The following is a 19140-nucleotide window of genomic DNA, read 5'->3' on the forward strand; positions in this document are numbered from 1 at the left end:
CGTCTTACGGATGCGAAAAAAGCATAAGCCTATGCAACTGTGAAGCCTATCAAATCAATGCGCATACTTATTATCTCAAAACATAATGCAAAAGTGGAATTATTTCTTGTCGCGTATGAATAATTTACATAATGTATGGAACATGTGGCGGGAAGGATTGTCAAAAATATTGAACAATTATTATTTCGCTCTGTTTGTGCATTGATAATATGTAACATTGAAGCAATATCTAATTAATTTTAGGTGCTTCCAGATCTCTTTGATTAAACAAAGCAGAAAATACAATAGCTCGATAAATACATTCACTTGGGAGGCTGGCAGGTACTTAGCTCAGCCGTGACGTCACGATTTGTTATTTGAGGAATTGTGGGATATCAAACATGGCCGACAAGAAAGTAGACTCGGGTTTGTTTACAGTTGCTTAGAACCGAAATGTCACGTTATTATCATATGAATATAATGTATTGTTTCTTCTTGCTATCACTTTAAACAGTGTATGATGATTTTAATTATAGGTGTCTTTATAATACAATTACCGATGGCATATTCAAAGCTTTCAAATCTTGGGTAGGCTTACCGAATATTAACGTTATATTAAGACAAAAATTGTTGTGTTGCACATGCACGTTCACATCTCGCTATTGACAAACTTACAGATATACATGTAAACAATGGTCTTTTAGTGTCCTTTTGATATAAAGCAACCGGGACTCAAAAAGTCTGTGTAAGAGTGAAACAAAAAAATCCCCAAACAAACTCGATCTGTACTCGGTAATCACTACTCGCCAAGTCTTGCCATCGCATATGAATCTACGATTACCATGCAAATTTACGTCAACAAACCAATCTTCTGATAGTGAAGGCTATTAAAGAAAAACACTTATGTTGAAAGACTTATTGAATCGGGCCTACTGTAGCAGGATTGGACTGGGTCGATAATCGGTGCCCAGGTAGCTCAGTCGGTGGAGCATTAGGGTCCCGCGTTCGAATCCTGGTCTGACCGCTACTTTTTCTCCTCTGCTGTTACAGAATTGGTGCCCAACTAATAAAAATAAAAATAACCCACGATGGTGGTGTTTGGAAGGGTCCTGTATGTCTTCGAGGGCGAAGACTTCGAGAAAGGAGGGAGGAGCTAGTGTAGCGGGATTGGACTTGGTTGATCATCAATGACCAGGTAGATCAGTCGGTAGAGCACTCGGCTAGTGTTCGGAGGGTCCCAGGTTCGAATCCCAGTCTGTCCGCTACATTTTCTCCTCTCCTGTTAAAATACCAACAATGATATATGAGTGAAATCTTCAGAATTATAAAAAAATGACCAATATGTGACAACAACAATCTAATCAGCTTTAAAACACAATCAAGAATTAGATCGGGTCATTCTATAAAACTCACCAAGGACTACAGTAGGCTAAATATCCGGAAATTTTTATTTCTTAAAGAACAAATGACACTTGGAACAATCTGGCTGAGGATGTGATAGCGTTTAATACAAAGTTCAAATTATGATTCAATAATCTTTGGAATAAGATAAAATAAAGGTAATCTCTGGAAAAAAGAAGAAAAAAATTCTGTGCAAACTACCAACCAGAACCTGAAGAGGAGGGAGGTGTCATCCTTGTATTTCAAAACCATCTTCAGGATAGGTAACGGGTAACAGAAGACCCTACCTTGTCCAAGATTTCCACAAAAAGTTATCTGAAAATTTGTGTGTGATCATAAAAATACACATGCAATGGTGAGAATTGGGTACTTGGTGAGAACTGCATGTTCACCTGCACAATCAGTACAGATGTAACAGGAGACGAGTAAATATAGTGACCAGACCAGTATTCAAACCCGGGACTTCTCAGCACTATAGCCGAATGCTCTATCGACTGATCTATGTACCTGGTCACGGCTACATTCCTCCCTCTTTTCTCCCAAGTCTTTGTTCCATAAAACACAAGTCACAAGTTCATATATCCCTTGCTAAGCATACTCTCAATACTTGAAACTGGTTGGCAAGCTCTCCAGTATTGTAAAAGCAGAGGAGAAAATGTAGTGGACAGACTGGGATTTGAACCTGGGACCTCCGAACACTAGCCAAATGCGCTACCTGGTCAGCGATGATTGACCCAGTCCAATTATGCCACACAGACATACACCACCACTACCAAGATGCCTCCCAATAATTTTCAATGAGGCCCCACACCAGAGAAGTTGCATGATTATGTTATAGTAGTATAGGTAGTTAGTAGCAGTGTGCAAAAGTATCTTGAAGGCTCTTAGATTGTGGATCTATAACTATAGAATTTTCTGATAGCATAGAACAGTGGGGTATGAATTCAGTGATAAATTAATTCGTTATGAACTATATTTTAACAATCATTTAATCCATTATCATTGTGCTGTGTATGATATCATTAAGAATAAATAACTTTTTCTACATAATTACAAATTGTAATCAATTGAATGAAATATATAATATATTATATATATCTAACAACTGACACAACTTACATGCATAGATTGTTTTATAAGATTTGCTTTTGATATGGACAAATATTTTAATGAAAAATAATAATTTTGAGAATTTCAAGATGCCAAAGTACTTTGTTGCACTTTACTTAATAATTGACATTTGTTTCTGCCTTGTAATAGGAGCTTAGGATTATATATGTTGTAATGGACATGGGCAATGAATTTTTTCGGGGGTAAAAAACATAACAAAAATATGTACGTAATCATCGTAATGTAAATAAAACTTGACACATTTTTGTAATATTTTGAGCATGTCTAGAGGAGCCATCTTGAGACTGCGAAAACATTAAAACGTTAAAAGAATATGTTGAGTTTTATATAATTATATGCAGTGATATGGGGTAAATAAACTTGCCCTGATGTAAATTATTGATAAAATGTTTTAAGTCTTTGATCTATCATACACAATACACTTTTTTTCCCTTACAGGGAGCGAGTCGGACAGCACAGAAGAACCAGTCGTTGGAAATGTCAACAAATTTGCAGTTGTACCGCCTGGTTACAGTGGTCGACCAAAGAAGGGACACCTGATATTTGACGCATGCTTTGAGTGTGGTAAAGTCATATAGTACCATGCATTCTTTATAAGCCTTTAATCATATCTCGGGTAATTACTATCCAAATCATTTACGTGCCTGAGGCCTGGGTTTTATTTAACAATTAGACTTACATGTTATGGGAGTAACTGAAGTTTGAAAGTGTTGTTTCCCATAAATCTTGATATTATCATATTTTTTCATTCTTAATAATTTTTTTCAGGTAACCTTGGAAGAGTTGACTACATCACAGAATATGAATATGATTTATTCATTCGACCAGATACTTGTAATCCAAGATTCAGAGTGTGGTTCAATTTTACTGTAGAAAATGTCAAGTCAGATCAGGTAAGTATTTTTTTATAGAAAAAACAACATTTTGATCCCCTGGCATGTAACATCAAAAAGCTACCAAGGTTAGATGTGCCTTAAGGTCAGCCCATAAAATGTGGAACAAACAAAGTTCCCACACAGGGGCCCGTCTCTCGCCTATATATACACACTCACATATCAGACATTCCAAACACCATACATATATAGGATCTTAAATGAGTGTTCATTTCATGAGATTTTATGAAAAAATCTTCAAACTTTTTGTGAAGTTATACATAACCTCAAATGAAATGTACACACAAAAGAATACATTGTTCAGATTAAAGTCTTCTTTTTGAAAATCTTTTCAAGTTCTGCCTGTGTGATTTAGCTAAAACTTGCCTAAAATGATTGTGAAATGATCTGACCAAGTCTTATTATAATCCAAAATGCAAGATGCCTGCCATTGTTGTCTTGAAAACACATTTTGAACTTTTTAAAGTTTTATTAATGCAATTTAACTGACACATGCCTGAAATGATATTGATATGATTCCGACCAAGTGTTGTTATATTTTGGGTCATTCCAAAATCTAAGATGGCTACCAAAGCCCAAATGTTGAAAACACATTTTGAACTTCTTCTCAAGTTCTATAAATGCAATTTAGCTGAAACCTGCCTGAAATTATCCTGATATGGTCCCGTCCAAGTGCTGCTATTTTTTGGGTCGATACAATATCCAAGATGGCCACCATGACACTATATGTAATGTATTTCCTATTCATTAGCTGCCAAGGTTGTTAAATGACCGTTTAGACTCTTGGGCCTCTTGTTTGGAAAATTTCATCATCCAAATATGCTGCAAATAACCAGCAGAGGCAGTCATTTTGGATTTTCTGTTCAGCACAGCCAATGAAAATTGCTCCACTATTACACTAACAACACATGTAAAAATATCTACATGGATAAACTTACTGGATATCAGGTGGATTATGTGATAAGTGTAAACAATGTTTACCCATTCGCTATAGTGGTCACTAGTTGTTTATTAGCAAGTCATAATGTTTTACATGGAATATCAACTTTGGTCAGAAGCATTCTTTGGAGAAGTCAAGTTTGTATAAATCTTGGCTATGACCCCCTGTACATGTCATGAAGTGTGGGGCCCAGCAGGGAAAATAACAAATTTTTAAAATTCTTGAGTAAAAAGACAATGAACCTGTATTCAGAACATTATACTTGGCATAGCAAAGTAGGTGAGTGATACAAGCACCCTGGGCCTCTTATTTCCAGCGATGATATACACAAAATCTAATTCACATCACTAAAATTTTCAAATTAAGAAAAAAAGTACATTCAGAGTGTTATAAGGGAACTATATTTTTTAACATAAATTGTATAGTATAATGGGTAAACCAAGTAATGATTTGGGTAACACTGAATTTTCATAATTATGTACTATTATAATATAACATTCTTATCTTTTAGCGAGTCATCTTTAATATTGTCAACTTTAGTAAAACAAAGTCCCTCTATAGAGATGGTATGTCACCCATGGTAAAGTCGACCAGTCGTCCAAAATGGTAAGTTATTGGCAAAGTATACATCTGCACGGTTAATGTTACTGTCCAACTTGTCCTGAAGGGTTAGGATGATCTATAACCATCATAGTTTGAGAGTTTAGTCAGAGTTTGTCTCCACACAGAATTACACCCAACTTTGTTGTACTGAAATGCATTGCTTTGATTAAAGGGTGAGAATACCAGCAAAGCATGTGTACTATTACCGCTGTCCAGATCATAGGAAAAACTACGTGATGTCCTTCTCCTTCTGTTTTGACCGTGAGGATGATGTTTATCAGTTTGCTTACTGCTACCCTTACTCCTACACACGACTACAGAATTACCTGGACAACTTGGAAAAGAAGAACATGGACTTCTTCTCCAGAGAACTTCTGTGTCTTACTGTGGTAAGTGATGTGTAAAGTTCTAAAAATTTGCGCAGATGTTAGGTCTGTAGGATATTGAGATGAAGCTTAAGGGCTACCAAATTTCTTCAAATGAATGATGTTTACTTTCATTCAAGGTCACGGGTCAAATAGGCTGAAATCTTTAAATGACTTAATGTAAATAACTAAGAGGCATAAAGACACAATATATAGTCTCTAGCATACTGGGAGAAAGGGCTATTAAGTTTGTTCAAATAAATGACATTGATCTTCGTTCAAGGTCACAGGGTCAATTATTAGGCTTAAATCTTTAAACAACTTCTTGTTAAAAACTAAGGAAACTAGTCTCTTGATATCAGGCCTTCACTATGTTGGGATAAAGGGCTCTCAACTTTGTTCAAATGAATAACCTTTAATTTCATTCAAGGTTACATGCCCGGTAAAAAAGGTTAACAATTTCATGTCAATAACTAAAAACCCTAGAGAATTGATATTGGGTCTGTAGGATGCATGGATGAAGGACTACCCTATTGTTCAAATGAATGACCTTTACTCTCATTCAAGATCACAGGGGTCAAATAGACTAAATAAACAAAATTTTGTCAATAACGAATAGGTTTTGATATATGATATTAGGCCTGTAACATGCTAAGATAAAGAGCTAGAAATATTGTCTGACGAAATGCCATTGCGAGACAGGTATGACAGCATGCCGCAGGGCATCTCTGAACACCCGTTAGTGATCTGTACAGGTATATTTTTTTAGTCAAATTATCGAGTGTTATTTACAGGTGATTCTACAACAAATGGTCCATGAATAAAGTTTGATACATTAAAAACTTTCATTCATAAAACTCCAACTTACATATGGGTTTGTTAGTAATGTTATATAGTGAAGAAATTCGATACCAAGCAAAAAGTTCTATACAGCGAGAAATTTGATTCACTGGAGTTCGAATCATACAGGTTTGACTGTAATTTATCTTTAAATTTGAAAGTGCGAGTTTATGTCATGTGAACTGTTTGGAATATGTTACAGCAACAGCGCCGTTTGGACATGATAACGATCACACACCCTGATAACCTGGATATGGACGAGGTTCGACATACAGTATTCATTACTGCCAGAGTTCACCCAGGGGAGACACCGTCTTCTTTTGTTTGTCAAGGTATGTAGAGAGCCTAGATTTCTGCTGTCCTAAGCACATGGACCTGGCACGGATTTTTTACCAACAGCATATATATATATATTATGATATCAAGGGTATGAACTTTATTGTAGAGAAAAGCGGACTTTTTTTAATCCAAGATTTTTCTTTTAAACAGGCTCCATATATCAGTGACGCATAGATTGCCTGAAAAAGAAATGATTTGTCTTTCCAATGAGTGCTTGATATACTGCTGGTTAAAAATTCATGCCAGGTCCCTGTGGTCCTAAGCTTCTTAGCCCACCATCATTTTATATATAGGTTTCCTTGGGCCCTAGTTGTGCATATGGCTTAAGACTGCTGTATGTCACCAAGGAAAAAATGAAAATTACATATTTTCAAAATTTTGCAAATCCTACGGCACAGTAAACTTCCAAAAATGGGTTGAAACAAAAATTTTCTGGCAGCACAAATATTATTATAAAATATATATGCAAAATGTATACACATAGTTGTAATAGCTTAGCCAGAAATATAATTTTGTAACATCCCTAAAAATACAAAATTCACTACATTCGTTTACAATATGACCTGGATCAGAGTAATATTTAAAGAGACAATTCAGTCCAAGAGTACATTAAAATTTGGACTTATTTCGGAAACAAACCACTTCTAATAGAAATTATATCATTTATTGTGATATGCCACTGTAGTGAAAATGTATGTGAAATATTCAAACTCGCTTACTGTCCGCCATTACACTTAGTGGTCGGCTGTCTTGTATGCCGAACCCTGGTCCTTGCCTGTGTAGTAAAGAATTTTTTTGTCTAGAACTACATATGTACTCAAATCTCTCTTACAGTAGTATGTTTACCTTATTAGATGCATCTTCTTGTCTAAAAATAATTTTCATAAACTCCTTAGTTGTTATGCATTGCATTTGTTGAACATGCATGACTTTGGCTCGGGTATCATACTATGAACACAGAGTACATGTTGTACCTGCTTAATCATATTGATCAACGATTTGGAAATTCAATGGTATCAATCAAAATACTTAACAATGTCGAGAAATCCTTTGTCAATATTTCTTGTTAAATGTTTCATAAGGAATGCTAAATAATACATTTATATCATAGTTTGCTTCTTGGTTATGTAACAGAATTAGCCTCACTGGATTAAGTGATTTAACTTACTTTTGCAATAAAACAAATTGAGTTTTGGCGCCAGGCGGCCACCATGGAATTAAATAGTTAAAGTTTGTTACCGCTATTTCCCAATAAGTACTGATGGGATTTTCTCAAATTTCATATGTAGGTTCCCCTAGGACCCTAGTTGTGCATATTGCATTTTGGGACCGATCAGTCAACAAGATGGCCGACAGGCGGCCATCTTGGATTTTGATAGTTAAAGATTGTTACCGCTATTTCTCAGAAAGTACTGAAGGGATCTTTCTCAAATTTCATATGTAGGTTCCCCTAGGACCCTAGTTGTGCATATTGCATTTTGGGACCAATCGTTCAACAAGACAGGCGGCCATCTTGGATTTTGACAGTTAAAGTTTGTTACCCCTATTTCTCAGAAAGTACTCAAGGGATCTTTCTCAAATTATATATGTAGGTTCCTCTAGAGGTCTAGTTATGCATATTGCATTTTGGGACCAATCAGTCAACGCCATCTTGGATTTTGATAGTTAAAGATTGTTACCGCTAATCCGCGGAAAGTACTGAAGGAATCTTTCTTAAGTTTCATATGTAGGTTCCCCTAGGACCCTAGTTGTGCATATTGCATTTTGGGACCGATCGGTCAACAAGATGGCCGACAGGTGGCCATCTTTGATTTTGATAGTTAAAGATTGTTACCGCTATTTCCCAGAAAGTACTGAAGGGATCTTTCTCAAATTTCATATGTAGGTTCCCCTAGGACCCTAGTTGTGCATATTGCATTTTGGGACCGATCAGTCGACAAGATGACCGACAGGCGGCCATCTTGGATTTTGACAGTTAAAGTTTGTTACCGCTATTCCGCGGAAAATACTGAAGGAATCTTTCTCAAATTTCATATGTAGGTTCCCCTAGGACCCTAGTTGTGCATTTTGCATTTTGGGACTGATCGGTCAACAAGATGGCCGACAGACGGCCATCTTGGATTCTGCTATTTAAAGATTGTTACCGCTATTTCCCAGAAAGTACTGAAGAGATCTTTCTCAAATTTCATATGTAGGTTCCCCTAGGGCCCTAGTTGTGCATGTTGCATTTTGGGAGTAATCGGTCAACAAGATGGCCGACAGGCGGCCATCTTGGATTTTGACAGTTAAAGTTTGTTACCGCTATTTCTCGGAAAGTACTTAAGGGATCTTTCTCAAATTTCATATGTAGGTCCCTCTAGGGCCCTAGTTGTGTATATTGTGCCTTGGGACCAAATGGTCAACAAAATAGCCGCATGGCAGCCATCTTCGATTTTGATAAAGTTTGTTATCGCTATTTCTCAAAATGTGCTGAAGGGATCTCTCTCAAATTTTATATGTAGGCTTCCCTAGGGCCCTAGTTGTGCATATTGCATTTTGTAACTGATCGGTCAACAAGATGGCTGAACGGCCGCCATCTTGGATTTCATTGTTGAAGTTTGTTACCACTATTTTTTAGAAAGTACGATAGCGATCTGTCTCAAATTTTATATGTAGTGTGTTTGAAAAAGTTTGAAAAGCAGGGAAAAGATCCCTCTTTCCATTGTCAGACATAGATCATTCTTTGGTGGGGGCCAAGATCCCTCTGGGATCTCTTGTTAATTAATTCCTTATATAACAATGACAAACCCCGAGTACCCTAAAATTTTAGCAATCAAAAATATCTTCATATATCATTTATTGACTGATGAAAATATTGTGTGGTTGAATCACTGGATATGCCGACTTTTTAGCACTCTTTTACGTCTACCCCCTTTATTTCCTACCCAATATCAAAGTACTTAAGGAGACTTTTCTCGCGGGACACAATTTCAAATTCCAAGGGGTACTAGAATGTATTGGATTCTATATGCTCACACGCGTGTTATGGTTAGTAGAGCTTCGCTCTATGCGACCTTTGGCCGCGCAGAGAGCTGCGCTTTTAAAAACTAGTTTTGCCTATATATCATATAGTACTTTTCACAAAATGTTAATTTTAGGGTCATATATTGAACTAGACAATATGTTGTGTCATCAAGCAAAATAAGGTCAATATCACATATATTTCCTACTGGTGTCATCATACTTATTTTTACTTCTTAATAAACAAATGTACCATTTAGCAAAACGTATATCGCTGTAAATTTTTATAAAAGTTACAGCACTTTTATGTTGACCTTAGATATTTCTCAAAAGAATATACGTGTACTGATGTTTTGATGTCATAAACATGTCATAAATAACTAGGATTTCATTCTTAAGTCAAACACCCCATGTCTGACTATTATTCAAACAATAAAACATGGTCAAACTATACAGTAATGGAAAAGAATCCAGTGGACTGAAATTGCGTAACTTTTTGGGCAACAAATTAGATATTGCATGCTAGGAGCTCTTCAATAGATGTTCTTGATGTCTGATATATTTAAAAAATGTTACCATAAAAGTAGGTCAAGTAAACAAATTATACAGAATAGTACGTACACAGACCCACTATCTGAGTTCTTTAGGCATTTCACGTATTAAAGCTGTTTGAAGATTTTCATACATTTGACCTGTCTGAAGCCCTTTATTCCAGCATACTGCAAGGCGTCATAGTTATTGTCAAGAAGTCGTTTATGTTTGCCAATTTGAACCCTGTGACCTTGAATTAACATTAAGGTCATTCATTTGACAAACAGCTTTGTAGCCCTTTATTCAAGAATACGTTAGGTCTTACATCATGTTTTGATGCCTTTCAGTCATTGAGAAGAAGTTGTTTGAATGAAAAGTTTAAGCATGACGGACGGCGCACAAAGTACAATCACTATAGGTCACCCTGACCTATGGGGAAGGATTATTTAAGAACATTTGCCATTCATCCCAACACGCTACATGTACAATACAAGGTCTCTATCGGCTTAGTTATTCACAAGAAATCGTTTAAAGATTTAGCCTTTTTGACTTCTGTGACCTTGAATGAAGGTCAAGGTAATTCATTTCCACAAACTTGGTAGTCCATCTTTGCATCATTCTACATGCCTAATATCAGTTTCTTGGGCCTTTCGGATATTGAGAAGAAGTCGATTGAATGACAAGTTTACGAACGACGAAATGCGAACAGAGCACGACAAAGGACGAAGCATGGTGACTATATAGGTCAACCTGACTCTTCGGGTTAGATGACCTAATGACATTGAAATGAACTAATGGGCGTTAGAATTGTACCCACTGTCCTTATTGCATGATTGTAAACGGCGACCAAATTTAGAATTGTATCTTATCTCTTCTTCCTAACTTACTTTATACTTCTTGACGTCTCCCTTGACACCACCTCACGTTTGACCTTCGATTGAGAGCTCATCCCTGTGAGGTAGGCTCTGGGCTCTGTCACCTGGCTGAAATACATCCTGCTTAGCGCTCAGCATTAAGCAAGTAGGACGGCTGGTTCGCGTGTTGTCAGTATAAGGTGACTGGATGGGATGTGTTGCTTGGCATGTTTCAGTGATATAGCACTATGAAAAGGGCAAGAGTTACACTATAGAAGAATACACAGCATGAGTATACCTCAGTCTCCCATATCACATACCATGCACTTCATACACTTCATACATGCAGGACACTGCATACATAGGATGCTGTCCTTACATGACCCTAGCTGTTAATAGGACGTTGATTTAATCAAACAAGATATAAAAACGATTTTATAGAGTCGAGAATGCAGGACGGCATTCCGTGTATGTCATTTCATATATTCTACGATGTTGCCCCACCAAAGGACAGAACCAAGAGTTTTTTTCCCAGAATTAATTTAGTAACAATAGTATTTTTTTGTTGTTGAAAATAGTAATATAAACATTGACCGACAAATTATAATTTAAACTAATTGATATACGTATTTCGGTCTCCTTTTGTTTCAAGAAGTTAGGAGAAAATATCTAGCAAACTGGAGCTGCTAGAAAGCAATTGCCATTGAAGGATGCACTTTCATGAAGGGTGTTGGATGAGAAAAAGCTTTTACTTATGTAATCAGTACCTGGTAAACTTTTCGTCGTTATTATTTTGCAATACCCATATGTTACTAAAGGTAAAATGAGACATATCGCCTCGACTGATGTCTGATTGAAGCCAGCAAAAAAAGGTACCAAATTTAGTCGCTTTTTACGATCATGCAATTGGTATAGCAGGTGCAATTCTAACGCCCTTCCTGAGACGATGGCAACATTGGTTGTTCCCTTTAACAATGGGCAAAGGACACATACTGTCATTTTTTATCTTTATTTCCTTAATGCTTATACAGTTTCTGGAATGCAACGTGGCATTGTGATATGTTAAATCACAACTGTCGGGATTATGTGTCCCACTCTTTCAAAACAGATAAGTAGATTTTCCAAAAAATATTATAAACATCAGTTTATGATGATAATTTCAAGGTTTGGTCGAAATACGCACCTCATCATCACATTCTACTCTTACAGTAAAGTCGGTAATATTTGACAGTGTACTCACAGTACTTTGATATTATGGAAAAAACAGGGGGTAGGCGAAATTAATCTAAAAAAACGTGGCATATCCAGTGATTCATCAACTTGAGCTGTTTATGGTGAAACGATGATAATCTGAATATAATTTTAAACATCAAAATTTTAGGGTACTCAAATAGTGCCTTACTTATTCTGTCGCTCGAACGAAAAATAAAAAACTTCAAAAAGTCTTATTTTCTGTCATATTTGATATTTACATTCAATTTGTGATATAATGATATTGTATACAGCCAAGTGTGATGTGTCGTTAAAAAGGCATTTTTATGTGGTATTTTCAATCACAATAAAAGCGCTATTCAAGTGTTTTTTACTATGACTTATGCCAGGTAAAAGGCCCAATGGGCTTTAAATTTAACAGTGTTAATGCAGGGGGCGATGTAGTCATAATAATGGTCCAATCTGGTTTTAAGTATTTATAGATATATGTGTATTAATGCAATTAAAGATGCTCCACCGCCGACAGAGCATAAATGATATTAATCACATGAACAATAATTGGTGTTTAATCGTGTAAATATATGTTTAATTAACACAAAAATAATATAAAATAATTTATTTTGCCCTTAGTACATGCGTAATCAGTACTTAATTCCATATAGGATATAGTGCCACGGAATTTTTTCGGGATGCAATTAATTATTTTTTGTAACTTCAACTTGAAGTAAAATTAGAAGCTCAAACTTTTCAATGGTGGTAATGGTGTAAAGTAAGTAACTTTTGTAACTGAAGAAAAATACTAAATCGTCTGCTCGTGTTTTTGATAGTGAAAAAATACCATTTGTCAGCGGTGGAGCATCTTTAACTAATATAAAATCAAAAATCAAAAATTTATTGTGGGCTGATTTTCATCCTATATGCAACACCTCCTTTCTCATGTAGGTTCCCCTAAGGTCCTAGTTGTGCATATTGCGTTTTGGGACACATTGGTCAACAAGATGGCCACCAAGGCCGCCATCTTGGAATATGATACGTACTGTCGTGTCGGTCTAACCGTTGACAAAATCAATGATGTATTACCTCGGTTTGTTGAGCGACAGTGTTATCAACTGGTCGAGTGGTTCTGTCAATTGTCTGGAGGGGCGGAGTTTAGATAGCCTACCCGACGTCAGGCGATAGAGCGAGTAGGCAGAGTTTATCTGACAATGTTCTAGAGTTTGAAAGGCAATATGAGTGCGCCTGATAAAAAAACGTGTGTGGAAGACCTTATGCTAACGGGGTACTGACGGACGGTAAACTTCGTAATGAATTACTTGATCTTCATTATAAACTAAAGGATTATCTTTTTCATGAGATTAGTAAAAAAAAAACAACTGATGTTACGTACGAGAGGTGGTTGTCACAAGATTATAAAGAATGTGACTGCACGCGGGACATTTAACCCAGCTACCTGTTTATCGGAACCCAAGCAAAATTACCAAGGAAGTCTTAAGTTTATAGAATAAATAAAATCCGTAGAGAATTAAAAGTACTTTGATATTTAAGAAGTTGATTGATAAAGAAACAAACAGAGGTAAACTTACCGCGAGGCGGGCCTCACGGCAGCCATTACGTTGTTCTCGAAGTAGCCTAACAGGTTAGCTAACGTTTGTGATGCACATTCCCTACCGTGAATTATGCTAGCGATGACGCAAAAAGTTATCCAGTCTATCCCGGCTGAAACACGGACAGTAGCTCTTGAAAACCGCGTTATCGCATTTAATGCCAGAGATTTCTTTGAAGAAACGTCTGTTGTAAAAACTGCAGGTAGGCCTTATAGAAAGTATGGACACATCCTGCAGTTCTTTTGGATACGATAATACCCGATGAGTTCAGGATAGATCTAGTTCTTATGAGTACGGTAATACCCGATGAGTTCAGGATAGATCTATCACACGAGGGTCACACATATCACACTATATAAGCCACGCCCACCAACCAATCAACTCGCGTTTAGCATTATATTGTAACCCAGTATGCAATAGTATTGTGCAAGTTGCGCGGCAAGTACATCACTGTCATCGTCAACTGTTAGACCGACACGACAGTAAAGTTTGTTACCGCCATTTCTCAGAAAGAACTTAAGGGATTTTTCTCAAATTTCACATGTAGGTTCCCGTAGGGCCCTTATTGTACATATTGCAATATTGGAAATGATCGGTCAACAATATTGCTGCCAGGCAGCCATCTTGGATTTTGATGGTTTGTTACTGCTATTTCTCAGAAAGTTTTGAAGGGAACTGTCTCAAATTTCATATAATTTCATATAATTTCATATGTATGTTCTCCTAGGCCCCTTGTTGTGCATATTGTACAATGTATTTCAGAAATGATCGGTCGACAAGATGGCCGACTTGCCATCATCTTAGATTTTGGTGAAGTTTGTTACCGCTATTTCTCAGAAAGTACTGAAGGGATCTGCCTCAAATTCCATACGAAGTTCCCCTTTAGCTCTAGGTGTTCATAATGGTTTTTTGGACTAATTAGTAAACAAGATGGCCGATGGGCCGCCATCGTTGAATTTGATTGTTAAAGTTTGAAAAGCAGAGAAGAGATCCCTCTGTCATATGTCAGACATAGATTATTCTTTGGTGGGCGCCAAGATCCCTCTGAGGTTTCTGTTATATGCATATAACCGCCATGGTCCCGACCAAGTGCTGTTATTTTTCAGATTGATTGTTACCATTGAAATTATTTCCAGTGCATTTATTCTGCATTATTAATGGATAATTACGCGCTTACGCATCTTATCTGGAGCTCTTGGTTTAATCACATAATCTTCAGCTGAAACTTTTAATTTCAGAAACTAATTAACCCCTGGCCAACTTGTTTTTCTTTTAGGCTTGATTGACTTTTTAATTAGCAATCATCCAATAGCGAAGGTCCTAAGGGAACACATCGTGTTTAAAATCGTCCCTATGTTGAACCCAGATGGTGTGTATCTAGGAAATTACAGGTTGGTATGATAAATCACATGTTCCCCAGAGAGAATCACCTTATTGATTAGAATCACAATTACTTGTACAGATTCATTTGAAATGTTTATCATAAGGTCTTCATTTCCAACATGACATTGAAGAAGAAAGTAATCTTGTAATGGTAGTGATATTACAGAAATCAATATTCAAAAATTATTAATTTCTCTAGTTAACTGAATTCATGTGATTTGTATCACATCAATGAATCCCATCCTTGATTACAAATGTTCACTGTAAATTTAAATGTACCAAACAGGCAACCGTCTTGGATTTTGATATTTGAAGTTTGTTAGTTTGTTACCATTGTTTATAGCAATTTCTTTGAAATCTTACTTCTTCTATAGGAATGAAGGGATTTTGTTCTTATTTGGTCTGAAGCTTCCTTGGGTGAAGGGGAATGTTATTATTGAGCATATGTGTTACGTTATGTATTTCTATTTCAATGCTAATAATCCTGTCATTTTCGTCACACTTATATAACACTTATAATTTAAATATTTAGTTATAAATAGATTTTACTCCAGTTACATAAATTATATCTCTTTGGTATGTATTTCAACTTTATTTGCTTTAAAAAACAAAGGGATGGACAGCTTCTTGTTAATTGAACTAACATGATACTGTTGTGTCAGATTATAAGCCAGATAAGTGTTTATTATATGAAATGAGTTTTTGTTGCAATTACTGAATTAACCAGGTGAGCAATTCAGGCTCTCTGGGCCTTTTGTAACACGTTTTGTTAATTTGTGTATTACACTTTGTACAGGTGCTCGTTGATGGGGTTTGATCTGAACCGACACTGGCTAGAACCCTCACCCTGGGCCCATCCCACCTTGTATGCTACCAAAAATATTCTTATGGAGCTTGATAGAAATGAGGTATGTTTTATTATAATCTCTCAATAAAGGTTTTCACTAAAACTCAAATTGAAGATGAAATGAGCTTCGAATTTTTGTCCATAATCTTTCAGAAATATCTAACATTAAATCACATGTTCGGCGTCAACACTTAAACAACTTTTTCTTCAAAAGTTGGAGACCTTGATTCCTGAAATTTGGCTTAGCATGCTGGGATGAAGGACTACAAAAGTTGTTCAAATGAATCACCTTGACCTTCATTCAAAGTCACAGGAGCCAAAAAAGCTAAAAAATTTAAACAACATCTTTTTAATTACCAAGAGGTCTTATTAAGAGACCGGATATTAAGTCTCTGACATGCTGGGATGAAGGGCTCCCATGTTTGTTGAAATGAATGCCCTTGACTTTCATTCAAGGTCACAGGGGTCAAATAGGCTAAAATCTTTTAAACGGATTCTAAGAGGTCTGGAGACATGATATTGGGTTGTGAATTACTGGGATAAAGGCCTACCAAGTTTGTTCAAATGAATGACGTATTTTTTTTAACAATATGATTGGGAAATAGGATAGAGAGTCTGAAATCTGGAGCTGCCCCAAAATTAACGTGAAAGTTGGCAAGTATGAGCACAATGAAAATAAACACAGAAGTTTTAGTTTAGCGTTGCCATGAAACATCTGTATGGAGCTCAATTGAAATGAAGAACACAGATTTTATTATAGTCTTTCTAGTTTTCTTCAATTTGTATTTATGTATGTATATTTATGAATGTTGCTTTACATATTTCAGAAAGTCATTGTTGATTTCTACATTGACATCCATGCTCACTCTACTTTAATGAATGGCTTCATGTATGGTAACACTTATGATGACATTGAACGATATGAGCGACAGTCTGTCTTTCCGAAACTGTTAGGCGCTAATGCCGAGGATTTCTCGCTGGCAAATACAAACTTTAACAAAGATGCAGTAAAGGCTGGTACTGGACGCAGGTAAATATATTTTTAGATTATTTGCTCTTTCACTAATTAACATTATTTTCACTGTATCAATATCCTTGATTGATCGATTAATGATTTGTGAATTTCACTACCTTGCTGTATAGAGCCCTGTCATACCTTAACAATTTAGCTAGGTATGTTTGCTTATATAATTACATGAATGAATTAACAATTTAGCCCAAACGGGGCCTGAAGGTCGGGGCCAAAAGCGTCAATTTGGTTACTAGGCCTACCACTTTTTCTCTGAAACATGGGATTGCACTCATATTGCCATGGTAGCATCCTTATAGGGTAGGGATTAAAAATTATACAAATCATGTGGCTGAACTCCCAGGCGGCCTGAGGGGTGAAAAGTGTCAATTTGGCTTTTTCCATAAAATCAATTTCTATTCTGAATTTTAGTATTGAATAACACTCATAGTCATATGGTATTGATAGTATTATTATATAGTGAGGATTCAATATTAAACAAATCATGGGGTCAATTTTGCTATTTTTTTTTTTTTTCATAAAATGGACAGACAATAATACCATATTTGCTATTGATATAAAATACTTACCGGTAAGTGAACTCTTATTTCTCCTTGATTGTTTAAATAGTACAGTGAACTCTTATTTCTCCTTGATTGTTTAAATAGTACAATCAAATTTCAATGGATTTTGATACCTTTAAACACATTCAAGGATGAGACGCAATATCACTACGAATGATCATCCAGGACAACCTGGATGTGCCATGCCTTCATAATGTTGTAATGCCAGTGTGTTCAAAGGTGATCACCTGATTTTCCCTCATCAGAGATTGGTATAATACCATACAAAGCAATAAACAGTGATATATTTAAGATCAAGGTTCAAGTATTTCAAAAGAGGCACCAATTTGTAGTCTTGGGTCCTTATTCAAAGCACAGGTGCTATTTATTTACCAAGCAAGACTTATCAAAATATGCAGAGATCAGTGACTTTTATTCAATTGGCAGGTTAAGGATTTTAAAAAAGTCTGCTGTCCTGCATATTGAACCCCACTATAATTTTATCACACGTTAATGGTCCCATAGCCCGACGTGGACTGTACAAAGGCAATGGTGTTGTCCGTTTGTGTATAATAGTACCATTACACAGAATGAGGTGTATTATTATGCCCCGCCCAACGAAGTTGGCGGGGGATATACAAATGGGTTCCGTCCGTCCGTTCGTCCGTACGAATGGTTTCCGGAGCATAACTCTAAAACCAGTAGAGATATTTCCACGAAACTTCATACACACATTGGTCTTATGGTCTAGTAGTGCCTTTTGCTATTTTTAGGTTTTCATTTTTTGCATTTTTTCCATAACCATGGAAACATTGCTGAAAATATCATATTTTTTTAGCAGGTTCGTTTCCGCAGCATAACTGGAAAACCGGTTGAGATATATGCACGGAACTCCATAGGCACATTAGTCTTATGGTCTAGTAGTGCCTTTTGCTATTTTAAGGTTTTCACTTTTTGTACTTTTTTCTGTAACCATGGAAACATTGCTGAAAATGGCAGATTTTTGTGTAAGAATTGTTTCCGGAGCACAACTCTAAAACCAGCAGAGATATTTCCATGAAACTTCATAGACACATTCTTTTTATGGTCTAGTAGTACCTTTTGCTATTTTTAGGTTTTCATTTTTTTGCACTTTTTCCGTTACCATGGAAACATTGCTGAAAATATCATGGTAAATGGTAAATGTTACTTTGCAAAACTCCACCCATCTTTGTGTATATAGTCTAATATAAATGTCAAGGCTGTATACCTGATTCAACAATTGCAGCCTCGCTCTACTTGAATTATACTCCATCTTTCTTTAGCTGAACTTCCTTTTTTCTGTTTTTTTTCATACACATAAGTCTCCACAATCAAACTTACTTCAGCTTTGATATCTCCATTGGCGGGGGATCTGAATGACTATGTCCTTGTTTTTATTATTTTGTATTTGATACATGATTCATATTGACCATTTATCAGACGTTAAGATACAGACAGAGAAAAAGTATTTGGTAGTTAGCTCACTAAAAGTTTTCTTATGACGTTAGAGGAGCTCACAATAGGAGAAGCTGATGGCCATATCATTTTACCTCTAACATAGATCACACTTATATAGTGCTACTGTAGACCAAATGCATTTGGTAAGATGTGTTCCCCTTCATCTA

General features: G+C 36.2%; 1 protein-coding gene across 1 annotated transcript in view; it reads left to right on the forward strand.

Annotated features, from left to right (window-relative positions):
* The first annotated feature begins 372 nt into the window (after positions 1-372).
* The window catches only part of LOC138325359 (cytosolic carboxypeptidase 6-like), a 32046-nt gene continuing 13278 nt past the window's right edge, over positions 373-19140 (forward strand). Inside the window, exons 1-9 of the mRNA XM_069270953.1 lie at positions 373-405; positions 2950-3075; positions 3280-3404; positions 4856-4950; positions 5120-5336; positions 6355-6484; positions 14969-15083; positions 15872-15983; positions 16750-16952. Coding sequence (XP_069127054.1) covers positions 381-405; positions 2950-3075; positions 3280-3404; positions 4856-4950; positions 5120-5336; positions 6355-6484; positions 14969-15083; positions 15872-15983; positions 16750-16952 — 1148 coding nt within the window. The 5' untranslated portion in view covers positions 373-380. The remainder of the gene's footprint in view (positions 406-2949; positions 3076-3279; positions 3405-4855; positions 4951-5119; positions 5337-6354; positions 6485-14968; positions 15084-15871; positions 15984-16749; positions 16953-19140) is intronic.

The sequence above is a fragment of the Argopecten irradians genome, chromosome 6, assembly GCF_041381155.1.
Source record: "Argopecten irradians isolate NY chromosome 6, Ai_NY, whole genome shotgun sequence".
NCBI lineage: Eukaryota > Metazoa > Mollusca > Bivalvia > Pectinida > Pectinidae > Argopecten > Argopecten irradians.